General features: G+C 33.5%; 3 protein-coding genes across 6 annotated transcripts in view; 1 reads left to right on the forward strand and 2 right to left on the reverse strand.

Moving 5' to 3' along the window:
• The first annotated feature begins 229 nt into the window (after positions 1-229).
• LOC100175801 lies at positions 230-5,457 on the forward strand. Of its 4 annotated transcripts, none has more exons than XM_018812481.2 (23): positions 230-444; positions 784-839; positions 936-1,013; positions 1,065-1,105; positions 1,161-1,236; positions 1,316-1,402; positions 1,455-1,540; positions 1,650-1,740; positions 1,854-1,943; positions 2,020-2,096; positions 2,392-2,455; positions 2,526-2,636; positions 2,698-2,768; positions 2,949-3,060; positions 3,152-3,235; positions 3,336-3,409; positions 3,664-3,754; positions 3,825-3,911; positions 3,980-4,117; positions 4,202-4,267; positions 4,323-4,449; positions 4,693-4,851; positions 4,917-5,457. In XM_018812481.2, the coding sequence occupies exons 1-23, from the start codon at positions 381-383 to the stop codon at positions 4,925-4,927; spliced, it is 1,941 nt and encodes a 646-aa protein (XP_018668026.1). In that variant the 5' UTR covers positions 230-380; the 3' UTR covers positions 4,928-5,457. The 4 variants fall into 4 exon arrangements, with proteins under 4 accessions (XP_018668026.1, XP_018668022.1, XP_018668024.1 ...); XM_018812477.2 differs by having other exon boundaries at positions 4,928-5,457; XM_018812479.2 differs by having other exon boundaries at positions 4,931-5,457.
• Positions 5,458-5,756: 299 nt separating this feature from the next.
• On the reverse strand, positions 5,757-13,950 carry LOC100179679 (protein disulfide-isomerase A5-like). The gene is made up of 18 exons (XM_009860676.3): positions 13,936-13,950; positions 13,435-13,614; positions 12,983-13,152; positions 12,589-12,731; positions 12,051-12,155; positions 11,505-11,631; positions 11,077-11,216; positions 10,437-10,599; positions 10,167-10,235; positions 9,708-9,865; positions 9,279-9,415; positions 9,022-9,116; positions 8,302-8,459; positions 7,745-7,910; positions 7,374-7,442; positions 7,189-7,309; positions 6,661-6,808; positions 5,757-6,168 (listed from the first exon to the last, which is right to left on the reverse strand). Exons 1-18 carry the CDS (start codon positions 13,948-13,950, stop codon positions 6,014-6,016), a joined length of 2,319 nt encoding a protein of 772 aa, XP_009858978.2. The 3' UTR covers positions 5,757-6,013.
• Positions 13,951-14,188: 238 nt separating this feature from the next.
• LOC100177333 (protein disulfide-isomerase A5) overlaps positions 14,189-19,526 on the reverse strand; it is an 8,651-nt gene continuing 3,313 nt past the window's right edge. Inside the window, exons 7-15 of the mRNA XM_002129487.3 lie at positions 19,289-19,383; positions 18,992-19,060; positions 18,569-18,705; positions 17,578-17,708; positions 17,241-17,347; positions 16,353-16,483; positions 15,998-16,068; positions 15,415-15,543; positions 14,189-14,866 (exon numbers count right to left, since the gene is read on the reverse strand). Of these exons, the coding sequence (XP_002129523.1) occupies positions 14,807-14,866; positions 15,415-15,543; positions 15,998-16,068; positions 16,353-16,483; positions 17,241-17,347; positions 17,578-17,708; positions 18,569-18,705; positions 18,992-19,060; positions 19,289-19,383 (930 nt within the window). The 3' untranslated portion in view covers positions 14,189-14,806. The remainder of the gene's footprint in view (positions 14,867-15,414; positions 15,544-15,997; positions 16,069-16,352; positions 16,484-17,240; positions 17,348-17,577; positions 17,709-18,568; positions 18,706-18,991; positions 19,061-19,288; positions 19,384-19,526) is intronic.

Here is a 19,526-nt window from a genome sequence, read left to right on the forward strand (position 1 = left end):
AGTAGGTTGTGGGAATATGGGACACCCTTTTCACATAATATCCAAATATCCTGATCGTGTTTTTAACAAATAACAACGGTTTATAAGAGTCGTGAGGATACAGTTCTATAATTTTTTGAATGTTCTTTGTTTACTACCCAATGAGACAAGAAAATAGATTGAAAAGGTGTCCCATCTTCCCCCACCCTACTATATAATACAGCTCAGTGCGTAGGTATATTTTGATTCAGCTCAGTGCGTAGGTATGTATTGATTCAGCGTCCCAAGAGAAAAGCGATACTAAAGTTTCGTCTGTTCTGATTACGTAAAACAAACGGTTCGCGCGATCAAAGTAACGTTCATTTCAAATTTTGACATACGCGCTACAGAAAGAGTTGCAAATGGCACTAGAACTCCAGCAACAGTTTTTCAGAGATTTAGCAGCAGCATATGTGCAGCAAAGAGGTAAGATTATAGTATTATAGTTGGGTGGGTGAAAACGGGACTTTTTTAAAATCTACTTTTACGTTACACCCACAGTCCAACTAAAATCACCCTAAAACCATATACTTTTAGTTTGGAAATATTGGGCAATATGTGCTTAGGGGTTCTGTCTTACCCCACCTTCTAAACACTAAAAAATGGGACACATTACATATTAAAATGACTATAATATTTTAAAGTTTACATAGCCTATCAGCAAAGCATACCATGATAATTTCGTCTCGGTCGAATTATCAAGTTCAAGTTATAAACTAAGTATTTTTATATAAAGTTATTGAGATAACAAGATATTCATTCTAGGAATCCCACAGCCTACAAGTTTAAATTCAAATCTACAACAAAATATTCAACTTCCAGTAAGTACTTCTATATTAATATATTGCATGTTACCTTAACACATGATAAACAGATAATGGCAGTTGCATATACCCTTACAATTGTTTATCTTAAAGGCACTAGGTGTCAATGGCCCAACACTTCAACAATTTGTGGAGGAAACTGTCTTTTACTGGAGAGCAAGGATATTAGAGGTTACAACTTAGTACCCATGTTAGCTTGGTTACTAATGGTTGCTTTTCTAGATTCGCAGTAAAATACGAAAAGTGGAATCTTCTGAAGTGAGGTAAAGTACCATGTTTTCGAGAATCAAACAATTTTGTTATTTTATTAACCTGCAGGCAACTGCAAATTAGGAGCAACCAAGACACCTTGCTGTTCCCACCTCCACCACCTCTACCAAGAGATGAAATAAAAGTAAACACCTTCATTGAAAAATTGCGAAATAATAATAATGTCTACACAATAAAATTAAACAAATTTTCTTGTTTTATAGCTTGGTGATCGCGTCCGCATTACCCTAAAAAAGCGGCAACTGAAACAAGTACTAGCTCCACATAGCTGGAATGAATTAATTACACAGGTAAATAAATGGCCTATTTAAAAAAATTGATAAAAAACTGCCTTTTTACCAGAACTTTGGACATGTTGGTACAGTGGTCGGGCGATATAGGGACGGGAAATATGACACTGTTGTCTATTTCCCCAATACTGGAACAATGTAAGTCTATAATAAAATACATATTACCTGCCACAACCAGGCTTTGGAACAGAATCTAATATTAAACAGTAATTTTGACACATTTTAAATCTGTTTTACTTTCTATAAGGTGGTATATAAGCGATGGCAGTGCACTTGAAAGTGTGTCGGACACTTGTAAGGATGATGGCTCAACCCTCACTGCAAGTAATGATTTGCAGGTAAACTGGATTTATTTCGTTTTGGTGCCTGTTTTGTATCTATTCTTGTACATCTGATACTTTAAAATTTCTTCTATCATTTCGATGTATAAAAAACACTTGTAAATTTCAAGATTGGTACTGAGGTGGAAATAGATGTCGAAACACGCTTAATTCAGCTGATGCAACCGAACCATGGTACTGATGTGAATCAACTTTTACAGGTATGCAATGACAAGATATATATTATATGTAATAGTTATAGGCTATATATTTGTAATGTTACGGTTACTATTTTAGTTACAAGATCGTCTTGGGCGAATTATTACATTCGATTCAAAAGGTGATGCATTCGTGACTGTGAGCGAATATTCCTGGTAAGTATACAAAGTATAGACGTCATTTTGATTATGCTATTTGTACTTGGTTTATTCTTCAAACAATGGTCTTCATTCTCTTTTATCCTCCTGTTTGGTGGTAAACAAAGAATATTTACAAAATTATCTACCCGTAACCGATCAACTCTAAAAGAGAATTGTTAAATGTTCAAAACACGATCAGGAAATATGAAATTTAGGTGCTTACAGTATCCCATCTTACCCCACTGACCCCAGTACCATACATGTAGTCATAATATAACTGTATGCAAAAAAAAAATTCTATTATTTACAGCGTGATTGTAAACAAAGCGCTCCTGTCCAAGCGAAAGTATCCGATCAACATTGAACTACCAAAGGTGTGAAATAATAAAATCATGGAGTTCCCCTACCATAAATTAATTTAATCTCTTATACCATAAATTACAGCATGCTCAAGGGTTCACTTTAGGTACACGTGTTGTTGTGAGTAGCGATCTTATGGAAGTAATGCAGGCAGTAAATGCTCTAACTGGGAAATGGAATTACGAAATGACACAGGTTGTGTGGCAGTTTTTTTTAATATTCTTTCTTCGTTAACGTAAGTTATATTTTTGCGAAGATTCTGGGAAAAGTAGGGATAGTGACCTTTTCCGTGGAAAGAGAAGTTGTGGTAAAAGTAAAAGATCGGGTGTAAGTGTTTTGTTTAAAGAGAAAATTAACATGTATAATATTGAAACTCCTGACGTTTTTTGGAGTTTAAGTTGGTGTTTTTATGAAGTCTATATTTTTATAATGCGAAACAAATGCACTAAATTCAAAAACTTTTGTCTTATTTTTCTCTTATATCTTAAAATCTTCTTTTTAATGCAGATGGATACTACCCCCGAATTGTATTCAAAAAGAACGAAAAAAGAAAGATAAAAGAACACGACATAAGAGCGGCGAAGGCCATTTCAAAACTACAGAACAGTTTCCTTTTGAGGTGAATACGGTTTGTAAAACAGTTTTTGCAAGCGCTTTTGTGCATGATTGCTGTTAACGGCATTATAGACCTAATATTAGATTATTTCTAGATAAACCAAGTGGTTCAGATAATCAACGACCGACGAATTCTCAGAATGTTAAAAGACCTTCGCGTTTCCGAGAAGTACTTTCAAGTATGTACTTTAAATTAAACCGTTTGTGGTTATGCTGAACCGGTGTTTGGACCTCAATTTGTAATAATCCCAACTGAAATATTATCTGTTTTATACATAGGTGTTGGTATGCCCTGGCATGGTTCAAGGGTATTCATCATTTACAACAACAGTCGTCAAATTCAACAAAAGAAGGTAATAAATGGCATTGAATTGAACATTGCTGGCACACGGGTAGTATAGTAGGGTGAGGGAAGATGGGACACCTTTTCATTCAATTTTCTTGTCTCATTTGGTAGTAAACAAAGAACATTCAAAGAATTATAAAACTATATACTGACGACTCCTATAGACCGTTGTTAATTGTTTAAACCGCGATCAGGATATTTGGATATTATGTGCTAAAGCTGTCCCGTCTTCCCCCACCCTACTATATGTATATTTTATAGCCTACATGTTCCGACAAATTTTCTTTTCGTTTCGAACGAGTCAGTAGCTCAGCAACACAGAGACCATGTTTCAGCTGTACAAGCAATAAAGGTATCTTTAATCTGTTAAATGTTCTTTAAAGTCTCTCAATGGTAATGCATCTGTAACACTTTCTATCTAGGTCAACTCAAACGTTGTACTTGACAGTTCCATAGCCCATTTCGATATGGAAGGGTTAGGAATGGAGTTGGATCTGGGTATTTGTCAGGTAAGGTGGATAACACTAAATATATCATATATGAGCAAAGCTCGAAACTTTCCATTTTTAATTTTAAGGCAATGGTGGGTGTTTGTAAACTCGTAGCTATCTCTGACGAAACAGACGAGGCATACATCAGGTACAAAGATGGTGACGTGTTCGCCATTCCGACGGAGTATGTCACTACTTTTGGCGTGGGAACAAAGATAATCAAGGTATCTATATAGATACATACGACCTCTTTATGTACTTTATTAAAGTTTACATGGCTTTTTTCAAAGCAACAACAATTTATACAGGTTGAAATGAAAGACTATCAGAAGGCAACTATAGAAAAACAGGAGAATCCCTTACTTTACAATCAGGTATGAATACTGATTAATAAATACTACTTTTGAAATATTTTTATCGTGTTTAAAGATAATACCCTCTCCTTCTGTTATTGATGTTCATGATACAAACAAGAAAGCACAAACAAGTATTGAGAATTTCTTTCTACCGAAAGAAGAAGATGGTAATGTAGAAGAGGAAGATGAAAGGGACACAGGTTAGTTTACTTTTTATCCAAATTTTGTCAGCGGTGGTATAGTAGGGTGGGGCATGTTTGATCATGTTTTTGACCTCATTTAGCGTACCTTTTGGTAGTAAACTAAGAATATTTACAGAATTATATACATAGTCTATGATTCTAAATGAGCATTGTTAAAAACACGATTGGGAAATATAGGTTTTAGATGCTTACAGTATGCCATGTTACTCTACCAGCCTTTTAGCACATATACTTTCATAGAAGCAACCGCCACAGATGAGCCGAGTGACTTGGAACAGGAGTCCAACGACGAGGAAAATCATGACGAATCAGCAAATGAGCTACCAACCGATGAAATAGAAAACAACGAAGGTTCACAAATTCTTCAAACTGATGCCGGGTCTGATACTGAACACTCTGGTAAGCAATGATTGTACAAGCATATATAGAGCAAATACAAACCTCAATTATTCACTGTAAAGTAGATTTGTTTTAGAAGCTGAAGAAGAACAAGTAGACGCAACCTTCGTAACTCAACCAAAGCAACACGAAATACCACAAGTAATTCAACCTGAAAACCCAACCACGACTTCCCAAAACTCCAATAAAGTTGTTGAGCAAAACATACCTTTTTACCAGGACACCGAAGAGATAATTTTAAAATGCGCTCTCCAATCGACGCCTGCTGCAAACCAGACAGTTCCAGCTACACCAACTCCAAATTTTCTTCGCCAAAACAGCAACATGGTAAACCAAGTTCAGTTTACAGAAAGTGGCACTACCGAAAACCGGTCAATGATTCTCAATATGTCTGGTGGTACTTACACCAACTGCGTCATTGGGGGTGACACGATCACGGTTCTACCACAAAACACTAACCAACAACAGGAATAAATAAAACTGCCTACATTAACCATCAAATTAAGGTTGTATATGAACTTAGCCGGTAACATATGTGAAACAGTAGTACTCCTGAAAATGTATAGCATACGCGTATTACACATCTACATATCGGCGTATGCTAAACAGTTGAGCCATTCTGTTGAGTTTACACTTTATGTCTGAACTTTTCGCATATGATCACACATTTTGTCTGAAACTGTGTCTTGTAATTTTAATAGTTCTTCAGCAAACTGTGTTCTGTTTTCTAGTAATGTATTCTAGTAATGTTTCTAGTAATATATTCTAGTAATGTATTCTAGTGAAGTTTCTAGTAATGTATTCTAGTGAAGTTTCTAGTAATGTATTCTAGTGAAGTTTCTAGTAATGTATTCTAGTAATATTTCCAGTAATGTATTCTAGTAATGTATTCTAGTAGTATTTCCAGTAATGTATTCTAGTGAAGTTTATAATCTGCATCGTAATTAATTGTAAACAGCCCAATTCTGTCACTGCAATATGCATCATCCATCTCACTGTATCTATGTTTTTCGTAATCTAATTTTATAATCAAACACGTGTGGCTAAGAATACATTTTCAAAACAACAATAATTATCTATCTACTGCCTACTAAAAGCAGACTTACTCAGCTTAAGAAGAAGTCCATAAAAACAAAGCGAAAAATTTATAACAGAACACAGTTCAAAGTTCTTCCCTGCTTTTTTGTTGTTCAATCTTGGCGAGCATAAAGTCAGTTATTTCCTCTGTCCGGGCAAACTCAAGATCTTTAGAGAGTTTTCCATTCAAGTAATATTTGTATGACGGGAATTTCTTTACATCCAGGTGGTAACAAACCACTGTGGAATGTTTGACAGTTGGTGAGTAATTAGATAGAACAAAATATAGGTCGGGGTAAGTTGGTCTAAGTTTTAATTCTGTTTTATGGTCCAGTTTGGTAGTGAACAAAGACTGAACACAAAATTATAAAACTGTATCTTTGCAAAATATAAAAATTATTTTAAACATGATTAGGAAATATGAAATATTATGTGTTAACTGTATCCATCTTACCTCAATCTTTAATTTTTGTTTACCGCAACCAAAGAGACAAAGGAAAGCTATTTTAATTATATACAGTAGGGTGGGGGGAGACACCTTTAGCAAATATTATCCAAATATTCTGATACTGTTTTAAAGAGTTAACATTGGTCTATGGGAGTCATAAGGATACGGTTTTATAGTTTTTTGAATGTTCTTTGTTTACTACCGAATAGTAGAGAAATAAAATAAAAAAGTGTCTCATTTTCCCCCACCCTACTGTATCATAGGAATATACCAAACAAACTTACATCCTTGTTCAGGTTGTCTATGACAATCCACTGCTCCAAACCCAACATTGGTTTCACGAGCAAAGGTCATCGCAGAAATACGGAATTGTTCTTGTGCGATGATGCAACGTGAGAAGTAGAGTGAATGGAAGAGAATGAGAGCGTGTTTCTGGTGAAAAGAGAGGTTGAATGAACGAATGTAATTTATTAATCCTTGCGTGGTGGGGCAAGTACGGTTGTTATAACACGGGTGTTCTGTTTTATACACTTTGTGTCCACTTACCAGTTACCATATATGTAACTTTGTGGTTAATTAAAATTTGTATGGCTGACAAGTTAGTGACCACTGGATTGGAACAATTACTTAGTTAAATGTCTTGTCCAAGAACATATATGCCACAATGGTAGCAGTGTCGTGCTTCGTGCCTGTAACCTTTGGGCTAGCAGTAGTGCTAATCATTCTGCCGAACATAAAAAAATAGCTACAATAGAGACATGAACCATAAAGGGTTGAAATCCAATAAGCAAAACGAAGACTAATTAACTCACCTGTTTAGCAATAAATTGATCAAAAGTTTTATTTCCAAGATGAACAACACCCCCAAACATTACCCCCTTTATATCTTGCCATGATGTTGGCTTCTGTTTCTTCGCAAGCTCTTCTTTAGGACTGGATTGAATTAAGAAAACAACATTGTTATTGGGGGGATTTCAGTTTAAAAATTCTTACTTACTTTTTCATGAACTTTACCAGACTGCCAGTTTTCCAATCACCTTTGTACACATATTGCTTCTTTCCTTTACTAAAGAAATAGTCTGCTATTTTAAAATCAAGAACATTTTTAACACATTTTTTTATTTTTTTAGTGGTCCCTTTTGGGATGCCGAAATTGTAAGCTATAAATCAGGAAAACATTAATTCCTAAAAATATTCACCCACAAAGTAACGTACGTGGTAGCTAACTTGTAAGCAGACACAAGATGTATAAAACAGAACACCCATGTTATAACCGCCTTTGCTGCCCCGCCACAGGTAAATAAGTTCCATTCAATCTAATACATTACATTCAAGCATACAACATAAAGTTAACTATAACATAAACACCTGAAGTACAGGATGGTAGGAAAACCATCCACACCAAACTGTTGCATCAATTTACTTTCCCAAGCTCCATTAACAGCAGCAAGTCGAACTGCAGGTCTCTCTTTTCTCAAAATCTCAGCAGCTTTTGTGTATTCCGGTTTCATCTGGTTTAAGCAGATCTCGCAAGCTGGGGAATTAAAATGTAGTTAGAACGAATAGTGTTCAGTTATACCCAGTTTAAATAAACATATATATATATATATTTTATTGGTACACCACATAAAATACAGTTATGCAGTGTGAGACATAGCCAACAGCAACAATTATGACGACAATATCGAGTTTTCTACAATCAATTATCAAAAAACATTACAGCCAATATGTTGGATTTGTTTTACACAATTACTTGTCAAACTATCCCTGCCTCTCTGGCATAATAAAAAGTTTGGTGCCTATGACAGCAATCATTAATTTTTATTTCAGGCTGTCTGAAAAACAGTGTTGATTTTCCATGGCAGGAATGGCATGCTATGCATTAAATATATATTAAGATAATGAATAAAATCCAAAGTTATTACCATTAATATAGAAGAAGACCAACACATGAGTGTATTTCCGAACAAATTGTTCAAAGTTGTTAATATTTGGATGTTCCACTTTCCCCACTTCACTAATCCACTGTTGACTTGATGATGAAGATGGTTTTTGCTCTGTCTCCTCTTTCTCTTCAGGAGGACTAAATATAAATTATAAAACTATTCTGCATTGTACAAATTGTGTCTGTACACATCGTTTTCTTCTTACTACAGCCTAATTTGTTTAGAATAAATACAACTTAATCAACCCAGCGGTTACTAATCGTTTGTCCAAACATTAGCCACAAACAAAAATTATAAAAAAAATTCTAAAAAATTAATCAACCATAAAGTAACATACATGGTAACTGGTATGCTGGCATGAGATATAAGAAAGAAAACACCTGTGTTATAACGACTGACGTATTCGGCCATGCAAGGATAAAGTAAGTTGTTACATTACATAATAGTAGTTAATTTATTTGCCATTGTGGGGTTAGCACCCACACTTTTATCAGACAAGTTTTATTTATTAATTGTGTGTTTTTAATGAGTGTTGTGTTGTTGTTAATTTTCTTCTCTTTGCCAAACACATTTGTATTAGACTTATAATACATTTAATAAGTGTATTGGACATTACAAATTTAAACACAAAAATTGTATTTGAACTTTTTACAGATTAAAACAAAATTTACAAAAATACATTCCATTAGGACAACTTACTCATTTAAAAATCCGATAAAACTTTTTTTGTCCGTCGTTCCTCGATATTTTGTGATGAACCGACCATCTTTAAAGAAGAGAAAGGATGGAAAACCCTGGAATTATTTCAATAAAAACACTAGGAACATTGACATAAAATTTGGAAATGCATTTACAATACATGCGAAGCTGTGTTATAGTCTTGCCAAATAAAAGTGTTAGAGATATTTTGAGGTCTGTACATTTAAAGCCTAAATTCAGAACTCTTAGGCACTAACTGTTAGGTTGTATTTCTTCATCAGTGAACTCAATTTATCTGCATTAATCACAGCAAGTTTGAAATAATCCAATTCCTCATACACTTCAATAGCAGCTTGGAAAAATGCATCTTTGCTTGTCTTGCATGCCCCACACCCTGTGTGTAGTGTGCATTGATATTATCAACTTGTAAATTTAAACTTTATTTTCAAATGCCACTGCTCAGTACTTTACTAAACTTTAGTTTAATCAACTATTTAAACATTTTAAGGAACTTTTGGCATTTTATAACAAATAGCAATTTTAGACTAATTTCTAACACCCAAAACAAAAGGTATATATATATATACATATGCAACCATTCAACAGACAGTTCTAAAATTCATAATTAATAAAAATCCCCCATCACAAAATAAGTAAAACAATAAAATATTTCAAACTAAACTTACATGGAGCATAAAACATGATAAAAACTTGTTCAGAAGAATTAATGAACTTTTCAAATGTTGTTGAGTTCAAAGCAGTCACTTGTTGGGGTTTGGTTTTCATAATTATGTCAGTGGTTTTAGGTTTTGGGTGTTCTGATAATGTTGTTTCATTTGTGGCACTGTTTAAATAGAAAATTAGCTGAAGGACTTTGTCAAAAATGGTAGATAACTAGAGTGTAACAGATTAGCTTTTATCGACAAGTTTCCTACTGTTTTGCCTTTAAGCGTGTAATATTTGTCATGTTTTTTTCACTTTTATATACTCATCTGACCTTTACCGCAACCGAAGAGACAAAATTAAGTTGTTTAATTACTCATAAAAGAATGAAAACAAATCCATAGAATTTCTATGTGCCAATGTTAGACCAAAAAACTGTATACAGTATTTGTTGTGGATGTTTCAAAATAAATAATTCTTACTTTTTCATAAATCTTACAACAGATTCCATAGTTCTTTCTCCTTTGTATTTGTCCTTATTTTCACCATTCCTAGAAGGGAAAAGCATTAGGAATTAATATTATTACAACATGTACTTGCATTTACAGTTTGCGAAAATTACTATCATATCATCATAATTAATAATTATGTCACTGGAAAGTGCATATGAGGTACAAAAGCACAGATAATGCTACTGTAGTTATATACATAAAAATTAAACTTATGAAGTCAAAAGGAAAAACATAACTCACTGGAAATGCAAGAGCGTAGGAAATCCATATACATTATATTCCTTTAGTAAATTCTTTTCATTGTTCCCGTTAACACTGGCTAGCTTTCCCAAGGATCCATCGGCCTTTAATGCATCTGCTGCTTTCTCATACTTTGGTTTAAAGTGACGACAATGTCCACACCCTGGTTATTGAATATAATTAATGTGGAAAACACAATATTTTATGGCTCTGATTATGTTTGAACACCAAACAGTGTGGTAATACTTGTTTTAGGTTTAAAACTGGTGTGCTAAAACATAAAATGTCACGCCTGTTTCAAAAATTAGGGTGTGTGTCCTAAGTAAATGGCTATGCTTATTTGTATAGACAGCCAACAGCACGGTAACAGCAGTTTTAGGCTTAAAACTGGGGTTCCAAAATTTGTGACTCTGTTTTAAAATTCATTACCTCGGCTCGGCCACCCTAAACATTACCCTTATAAAAGGTGTATAAAGGTATTACATACAGTTTTTAATCAGACGCACTGCAATACCAGGAGAAAAACAATGGAATCAAATGTACAACAAACAAAAACTAAAAGTTTGTTGGGGTAATATGCTAATTAGGGTTAAAATCTTAGATCCCATGGTGTGTACTATAAGACTTCAACTCCACTTACACGGTGTGGAAAACATGACCAGCACATTTGAGTGAGTTTTCATAAATTTATTGAAAGTTTCCTCAGTTAAAGATGTGACGTTACTTTCTGGTTCTGCTGGAATGTTTTCTGAGATATCTGGTTCAGCTGGTGGCTTAGGACTGTGTGGGTAAAATGATAACTTTAATTATGATCAGGGTAAGTAACCACAAATATATATTAGTGACCACGCACCAATAATGATTAAAGACACTGTTGCATACTGGTGCCATGGTGGTTGGGGGGTCTGTCTCTAGCTAATAGGGTATGGGTTCTAGGCCCAATGCTGATAGTGATACCATTGGGTACAAATGGTAGGCCAAACATTGAACATTAATTGTGCCAACCCAGTGGCCCCTGGCTTATCTAAATTGTTGACCAAAAATTACATTTATCTATGCTTAACTTACTTCTTCATAAACTCGACAATATCATCAGCTAAAGGTTTTCCTTTGTATTGAAACTTAAACCTCCCTTCTTTAAAATAAGCAAAGTATGGATATGACACAACATTGAAACGAGCTGATAGTTCTCTGGCTGCAGCAAAAACACAAGAAAAAACATATTTCCTAAAAAGTTTCACAAATTTTATTGCACCACATCAACACATACATATATATGTTGATGTTATATAAATACAAGACTGCTAAAAATGTCTTACCATTAAACAAAGTGTCTTACAATACATAAACAACCGTAATTTATTTATCTTCATATAATCACATTACAAGGCTGCAACAGTACCTATAACACTGGTGTTCTGTTTCATACACATCATTCCCCCTTTTTGGTTATCATGCATGTTTTAAGTATGTCTATGTAATTATGTATAGGAGTATTTTTTGATTTTTCATTTCAATCTATGGCTAAAAGTTTAAGCAACTTATAAGCCAGAAGGCAACATTTGGTTTGAGTACGAGTCAGTCAATGTTACAAAACAAATAAACTTACAATACCTTTAGCAAAGTTGACTGCAGCCATCGTGACATCAGACCTGATGTCATCTAATCTCGTGGCTGCTTCTTCATATTGTGATCGAATATTGAAGCAAGCATTGCATCCTTAATAAAATAAATAAGTTCAAAATAAATATTTACAACTTATTAAAGTATGCAATTAAATTAAAAATTTGTTTGATAATGTTAAAAAAATAATAACAGCTACCAACGTTTTAAATTAGAGCTTGAACTTTTTAAATTATTTTTAAAAGAAAAATAACTGTTATCGTTTTGAAACATATTTAAAATAGCAGGTTATATGGGTTTTCTTTACCCTCTGTCGACCATAATTTTTAATACAGAGTAGCAAAAAATGTTGACTTTTTTGGTAGGGGTAATGGGTCATCTCGGGTCCATGTCCCAGGTTTCTTTGCCGTTTTTTTTGCAATAGGACTCATGTAGAATATAATGCTAATGCAAACGGAGTAACTCAAGTCTAAACCATTAACAACAGTTTCCATTACTAGCTTTGTTATATAACTTATAGAATGCTAACCTGGTGAGAAGAAGACAACCATCATGTGTTCCTGATCTTTTACAAATGAGTCAAAACCACGAGCATCAAGAAAATAAATATCGTCTGCGGATTCTTGCATTGACCAGTCAGGATAAGACTTCTTTTCTTGTGGCTTTTTCGGGCTGCATAAACAGAAAATCATTTTTAAACACTTTTTAATGTTGTAACAATAAAAAAAATTTAGCATTGAAAATGGTCTCAAAATGAAAAAATGTTTTTTCGTTTTTTTTTTGGAAAAAGAGCTATTTTAGGTTTATCGTATCAGACAAAAGTGTATTATGCATTTGTTAATCTTTGACATGCAAGAATGCAGCTAAAAGTTTAAGAACCATATCCACTAGCAATTAGAATTAAAAGTTGCTTTTGTACTTACTTTTTAATGAATTTTATCAGTTCTTCTGCTGCTCTAGATTTAATATACTCAAACTGTTTGATTCCATTTTCATACCAGAATATGGTAGGAGTTCCCATGTCTTTGGTCCATAACCGGTGAATAGTGCTACCATACTGTTCACCGTCTACCACAGCTATTTTCACAGCAATCTGAGCAAAAGAAAAATCACATTTACCTGGGCATTTGAATTATTTTTCGAAAACCAAAGCCTAATAAAAAAAATGTAATAGCCTTCTAAAAAAAGAGATCCTGCAGCATAGAATGCCATGGGATGGGACCTAGGCTTTAGACAGTTGGGCCATTACTGCTGCACCTAGAGTACTACAAACCCTTTAACCACTGGGTTGTAGCAATAATTGTTCTGTCAAAGGACACATACCCTGTAGGAAAGTGCATAACATAGGCAATTAAATTCTTGAGTTTAAACTTACATTTTGCTCCCTTGCTGCTTTGGCACATTCAGTCAACTCTTTTCGAATAACTTCGCAGTTTGGACACCCGGCGTAATAAATGGTTATTAAAACTTTAGAGTTTTCTTTTACAAAGGATTGCCATGTTTCGTCTAAAACAGTGTACAAGCAGGTTCTCGCATAAAGTATGATTAGTGCACCCTTTGGTAAGGTTAACTTTAAGACAAAGTAAAATACATGCGCGTGGGGTTACAACATAAACTCACGACGGCAAATGGCACAAAAAGGAATTTAAACGTATTAGGCTAACGCTCCACAACTGTACTAAAACACCAAAATAAACTAAATTTTGTTTTACTTGTTAGCTGGTGTAGATATTGTACGTTCGGGATGTCTTGCCAAAACGTGGCCGTCTTCTGCGAATCGTTGGATAGTCGTTCTTTAGCTTTTATAAACTCAACAAAATCTTCTTCCTAAATGATTTCCCTTTTGGCATTAAAAACAAAACGCACGTTCTCACACTTTATGTCTTTGCATTGAATTGAATTTACTTAGGTCTGGCCGACTATATGTAGATCATAGGTTTTAATATTCGTTTTAGGCACATTCGAAATATTTATCAAACGGTAAAAACTTTACAAACTTATTCATGAAACGGACTAAAACCTAAAAAAAACAATGCAGATAATTCATTTAGTTAGCGCTAAACTTAGCACTTTTCTATTTTTGACCATATTTTTGTTATTTCGTCATGTAGGCTAAGTAAAACATAATGTACCTATAAAATATTATATTTCCCGAATAAATTTTCACTTTTAAGGCTGTTGCCACCAAATAGTAATCAACTGTTTCAAACAAGGCAATATTATAAACAGACATCGAAAAGTTCAACAACTGTACATGATAACTTTTTCAAAATAATATGGTGTAATGCAATTATATGGCACTTCAGGAATTGTGAATGAAAAATATCTAAGGCACCACCACCGGTTATAAGTAACACTACATTCTAACGTTGTAACTAGTTCTTAACATGCTTCAAAAAACCAGGGCGAAACAGTTTAGGTATAGATAGGATGCCATAATTTGCATGAGAAAAATGAAATATATTTTGAATTTTGACACTGCATAACATGGCAGCAGAAATAATAAGACAAAATTTCATGAGAAGTCTGCTTCATTGATAATAATATTAAGTGCTTTTAACATTTTTTGTTTAAATGTACCATTTGGCATTTAACATTATAATTTCTATCTGTTATTACTTTACTAAAACTATTGCAAATTTAACCAAAAAGCTACTTCTAGAAAATAGTCTCAAGAGGTGTAATTGAAAAACGGAAATTTGTTAAAATAGTTTTATAACACCGCTATTCATTAAATCTTAAAATAACTACAGCTCTGTCTTCGTAACTCCCGTCTTTCCCGACATGAATTTGACGAAATCCGATTCCTTTATGACATCACAATTCAAGCGGCACGAGAAAACAAAAAATAAATATTTTTTGTTAGAATTACCACCAGTAAGTGAAAAGCTAGGCCTACAATCTATGTTACTAAACTAGTGTTTCTCAACCCTTTGGCTCAGTGTCTCATTTTTTTATAAAGAAACTTTTACTTATAATAATAAATAATATTAATAAATATCCTCAAAAATAATCACTTAAAAGGTAAGGTATATATCTATATGTGGTAACTTGTAAGTGGGCATGGGGCATACCATGTATGTAACAACATGTAAAAACAACCCTGTTATAACCATTGTCGTTGCCCGCCAGGCCAGAATAAAAATGTTACATTTACATTGCTAGATTAATAGTGACAAACTTTTCATCATTCAGCTTCTATAGCCTTGGCAAAACCCCCAATAAACACCTCTGAAGTTTTAAAAGCAGTTATATACTGGTTGAGAAACACTGTTCTAAACCTACTATATAAGTTTTACACTAAACCATCGTAATATGATTTGACTCATTACATTAAATGGTAAAATGATCTTACCTCTCTGCCCAGCTGGTACTTCTCCTCATTCTTTCCATATGATAAGTAATAGATGGTAGGGTAACCTTTGACGTCGTAAATTTCACAAGTTTTTTGGTTCTGTGTGCAATCCACAGCGCCGAACACAACCTGAAAGTTAGTGGTTTAACAATACTGAAAATACTAATTCTTTCATGAATTACAAAACCTATGTACTTAGTAGGGTGAGAATAAACACACCTTAAGCAAATTATATCCAAATATCCTGAACGTGTTTTACACAATTAACAGCTATCTATAATTTTTTTAGTTACTACCAAATAGAATAAGAAAATGAAATATAAGGTGTTCCATCTCCCCCTCACCCTACAATAACCTTATTTTCGTCCTTTTTTATGTTTCGAACTAAACCATCAAATGTCTGAAGTTAAAAAAATCTGTTAATACTTATAATCTGTGCCGTTAAAAAGTACATAATACAATTGTATTGCGTTTGACCAAATTTAAGTCAATAGTAGGCAACTGCAAAAAAGTAAAAATATCATGAATGTACAGGTTTAGTGCATTAAGTTAGTAGAATAGCTAGCTAGACAGCATTACGTACCTTCTTGTCATCCACGAATTGTGCAGCAGCTCCCTGGTATTCTGGTTTCGCTTTCTTACAATGTCCACACCCTGTTCAAATAGAATTTGTTTATTCCAACAATATAGGTAGAAAAAAATATGTGTGTTTATGCTATTGCCTTCAGAAATATTATTAAGCCTACTGTCAGAATGGCTCTATTTGAAATCTGTATATATATATATATATATTTATTTATATATATAAAGTTGGGCAAGATTGGAAAATATTTGAAACAATAAAAAATTTTAACAAAAGTTTTGTTTAAGTTTAATACCATTAACCACCAAGCTATTTCCCAAATAAAAGGTAAATAGTAAAATAAGTAAAAACATACATGGTGCGTAGAACATGACCAAGGAATGTTTCTTCTTTTTCACTGTAGATTTGAATGATGAATCATCAAGATGGACGACATCGCTCTCAACTTCGGTCCAAGCTTTCTCAGGGGGCGGGGGTGGTTTGGGGCTGCATGGAACAAAATACAATATTTATGGAAACGGAAAGTGCCAGAAATAGGTAGTTTAAAAAAACTTCAGCTACCTATTTCACCCCGAAAGTTACATATGTTGTATATCAATAAAAACTGTAAATTGAACATCTTTTTTTTTAAACATGTACCAACATAATTTTGTATGTGTTAAATTGTAAATGGGCACCAGGTGTATGAGACATACCATTGATGTTATTACGACTGTCGTTGCCCGCCACCACGTAAGGATAAATAAATTACATTCATTTTTATAAGTTACACAAGTTAGGATAAGAAGTTTTCTGGCACCATTATTTTAAATAGCATATTTTCACTAATAGTAATGAAGCCTATGTCCGCTTAACAAGCATATGTTAGTTATACAGCTAATGTAACAGTACTCCAATCCCACATTTATGTTCCAGTAGTTTTCAATATAATGGAAATGTATGCTAACACTTAAGTGTAAACAAAATCAATATTGACAAGTACAACTAGTGTATAAAATATAATGGAGAGTGCTTGGCTTTCATGAACAAGAGCCTATTGAGACTAAATGACTTAAACAAATATAGTTATGAAGCTAATGAAAAATCCACTTAAGTAGTTGGTAACCTCAGATACTGACACAAACACATTATATATTGGCTCCAACTCATAATAAGTAACTAATGATATATAGTTTGCGAAAATTTTTTAAATTTTTTTTGCAGAAAAATGTCATCCACATTTAATAAAAATCATGTTACTTACTCTTTAATATATTCCACAATTCCTTCCGCAGTTCGTTTGAATGCGGATGAAGCATCATATTTGTGCTCACCATTCTCAAAGTAGATTACAGTTGGGTAACCAGTGACCTTAAGAATGTAACATTTAAATTAGGTCGAAAATTATTTATATTTTTAGGTGTATTTTGATACATTTTAATAATTTTATTGTAACGTAGTCACTTTTAATTCTTTTATGCAGATTTTCCAAACTTTTTTGCAAAACACCAGCAAACACGTTTTTAACTGACACTTCTATTAAAATATACACACAGAAACATTTCATGAAATATCCTATCAATTTACAATACCATTTATACCTTGTATCTATTACCAAGCTGACTATATTGTGTAGCATCCACAGCAGTAAGCTTCTCAGGTGCTTCCTCATCCTTCAGTATGGTGGCCGCTTTGTTCCATTCAGGCTTCAAATTCTTACAGTGACCACACCCTGAAAAGTAATCAGACTGTTATTGCTAATGGATCCAAAAGTATGGTTTGTCTGAAACATGGTTCAGTGGTGGAGCACCATCATTATAAACTAAGGGTAACAGTTTAATGCTCGGCGCTGCTAACATTGTGGGTAGGTATGTTCTTTGGGAAAAATTACTACCCAAGTATAGGCACCAGACCTGGGTGATAAGGTAGGCAGGTCTACCCTGAAATTGTCCGCACTGCATTAATCTGTTAACATTAGCATCAAATTTACACACAGGTATAATACCATTTTTTAACTTCTTTTATGTATCGCAATGTAATAGGATAAAAAGATTGTTTACAAGAAATGCTTAACTACTTTGCATCTAGTATGATTTATTCAAATCCACAAAGAATTTTAGAATAAATTTAAATACTTAAACAATCCTATTGAAGAAATATTAAATTGTAGCTAACCACACACTGCCTATAAAGTACAACTGCCCATAAAAATGCGATTTAAGTTTAAGTTCCAATGTTATAAAACACAAAACTCGTATTATACAATTGTCATTGTCTCACTATTGTGAATAAACAGATTACATGCATCCTACAGTTTTAAATTGAAAGAAAAATGTAAAACTCTTTAATTTCAAATTATATTACCAAGCACCACTTACCTGATGAAAAATTTTAATTTAGACTACAATGACCGTTGTTATAAAACGGTTAATATTATAAAACACAAAACCCATTTTATAACAACTGTCATTTTATCGCCAGCGAGAACAAACAATTTATATTCATGGAATTCACCCTACACTACAGTTCCAAGTTACAAAAAAAAAATCAATTTCAAATTATATTTTTTTTAAATTACCAAGTACCACTTACATGGCGCATAGAAGAAAACCATAACCTTCTTATTTTCCTCGAGGAAAGGATCAAAAGTTTCATCGGTCAAATGTACAACATCAGTTATATCATCAGCCCATGATGGCTCAGGTTCCTTTGGCTTTGGTTCTGAAGGTCTGTAACATAAAGTTAGAAATTATTTTTTTCAACAAAGCAAATTCTAAATACATATTGTACAAGCACAAGGCTCCAGTTTCCAGATATGCCATTTTTTTTGCCGTTTTAAAATAAAAATAGTCAATGATAAACTGCTTTCAATTAGTTTGTGAAAATTTCTACATATTTTTATTTACACCGTTTTTCAATTTAACAATACAACTTAATAATACAAAAAAAAAAACAGTTTTAAAAAAACCCTTAAATATTTGGTTATTTTGTAAGAAACACACGACAAATACTTACTCCTCTAACCAGTCTATTAACTCTTGCTTAGTGTGGCCACCAGAATAATCAAACAGTTGTTTTCCTTTGCTACAAAATAATCATGTGTTAAAACATAAACAACTGCAATTTCTCATTTCTTTCTACAACCATACGTGGTAACTCGGACATGAGGTGAATGAAACAGAACACCTGTGTAAACCCCGCCAAGGAGGGTAAATAAATCACATTTATTCATAAATTCAACGATCTAAAAATTGATGTGAGGACAAAAAATAATCCAACATGGTTTCAGTTTATATTTAAATGATTTCTCACTCGAAATAAATTGTCTTTGGGAATCCAGTAATATTGTAAGTTTGCCTGATTGAGGCAGAATCTTTGTTGCCCTCAGCATCTAAACCTGCCAACACCTGAAAGACAATAATGGGTTCAAGGCTCGACGCTGCTACCATTGTGAGCGTATGTGTCCTTGGGCATGACACTTAACGGCAATTGCTCCAACCCAGTGGTCACTAATGGTTTGTCCAAATTATAAGCCATACATAAAAACATG

The sequence above is a fragment of the Ciona intestinalis genome, chromosome 7 (genome assembly GCF_000224145.3).
Source record: "Ciona intestinalis chromosome 7, KH, whole genome shotgun sequence".
In the NCBI taxonomy this organism is placed as follows: Eukaryota; Metazoa; Chordata; class Ascidiacea; order Phlebobranchia; family Cionidae; genus Ciona; species Ciona intestinalis.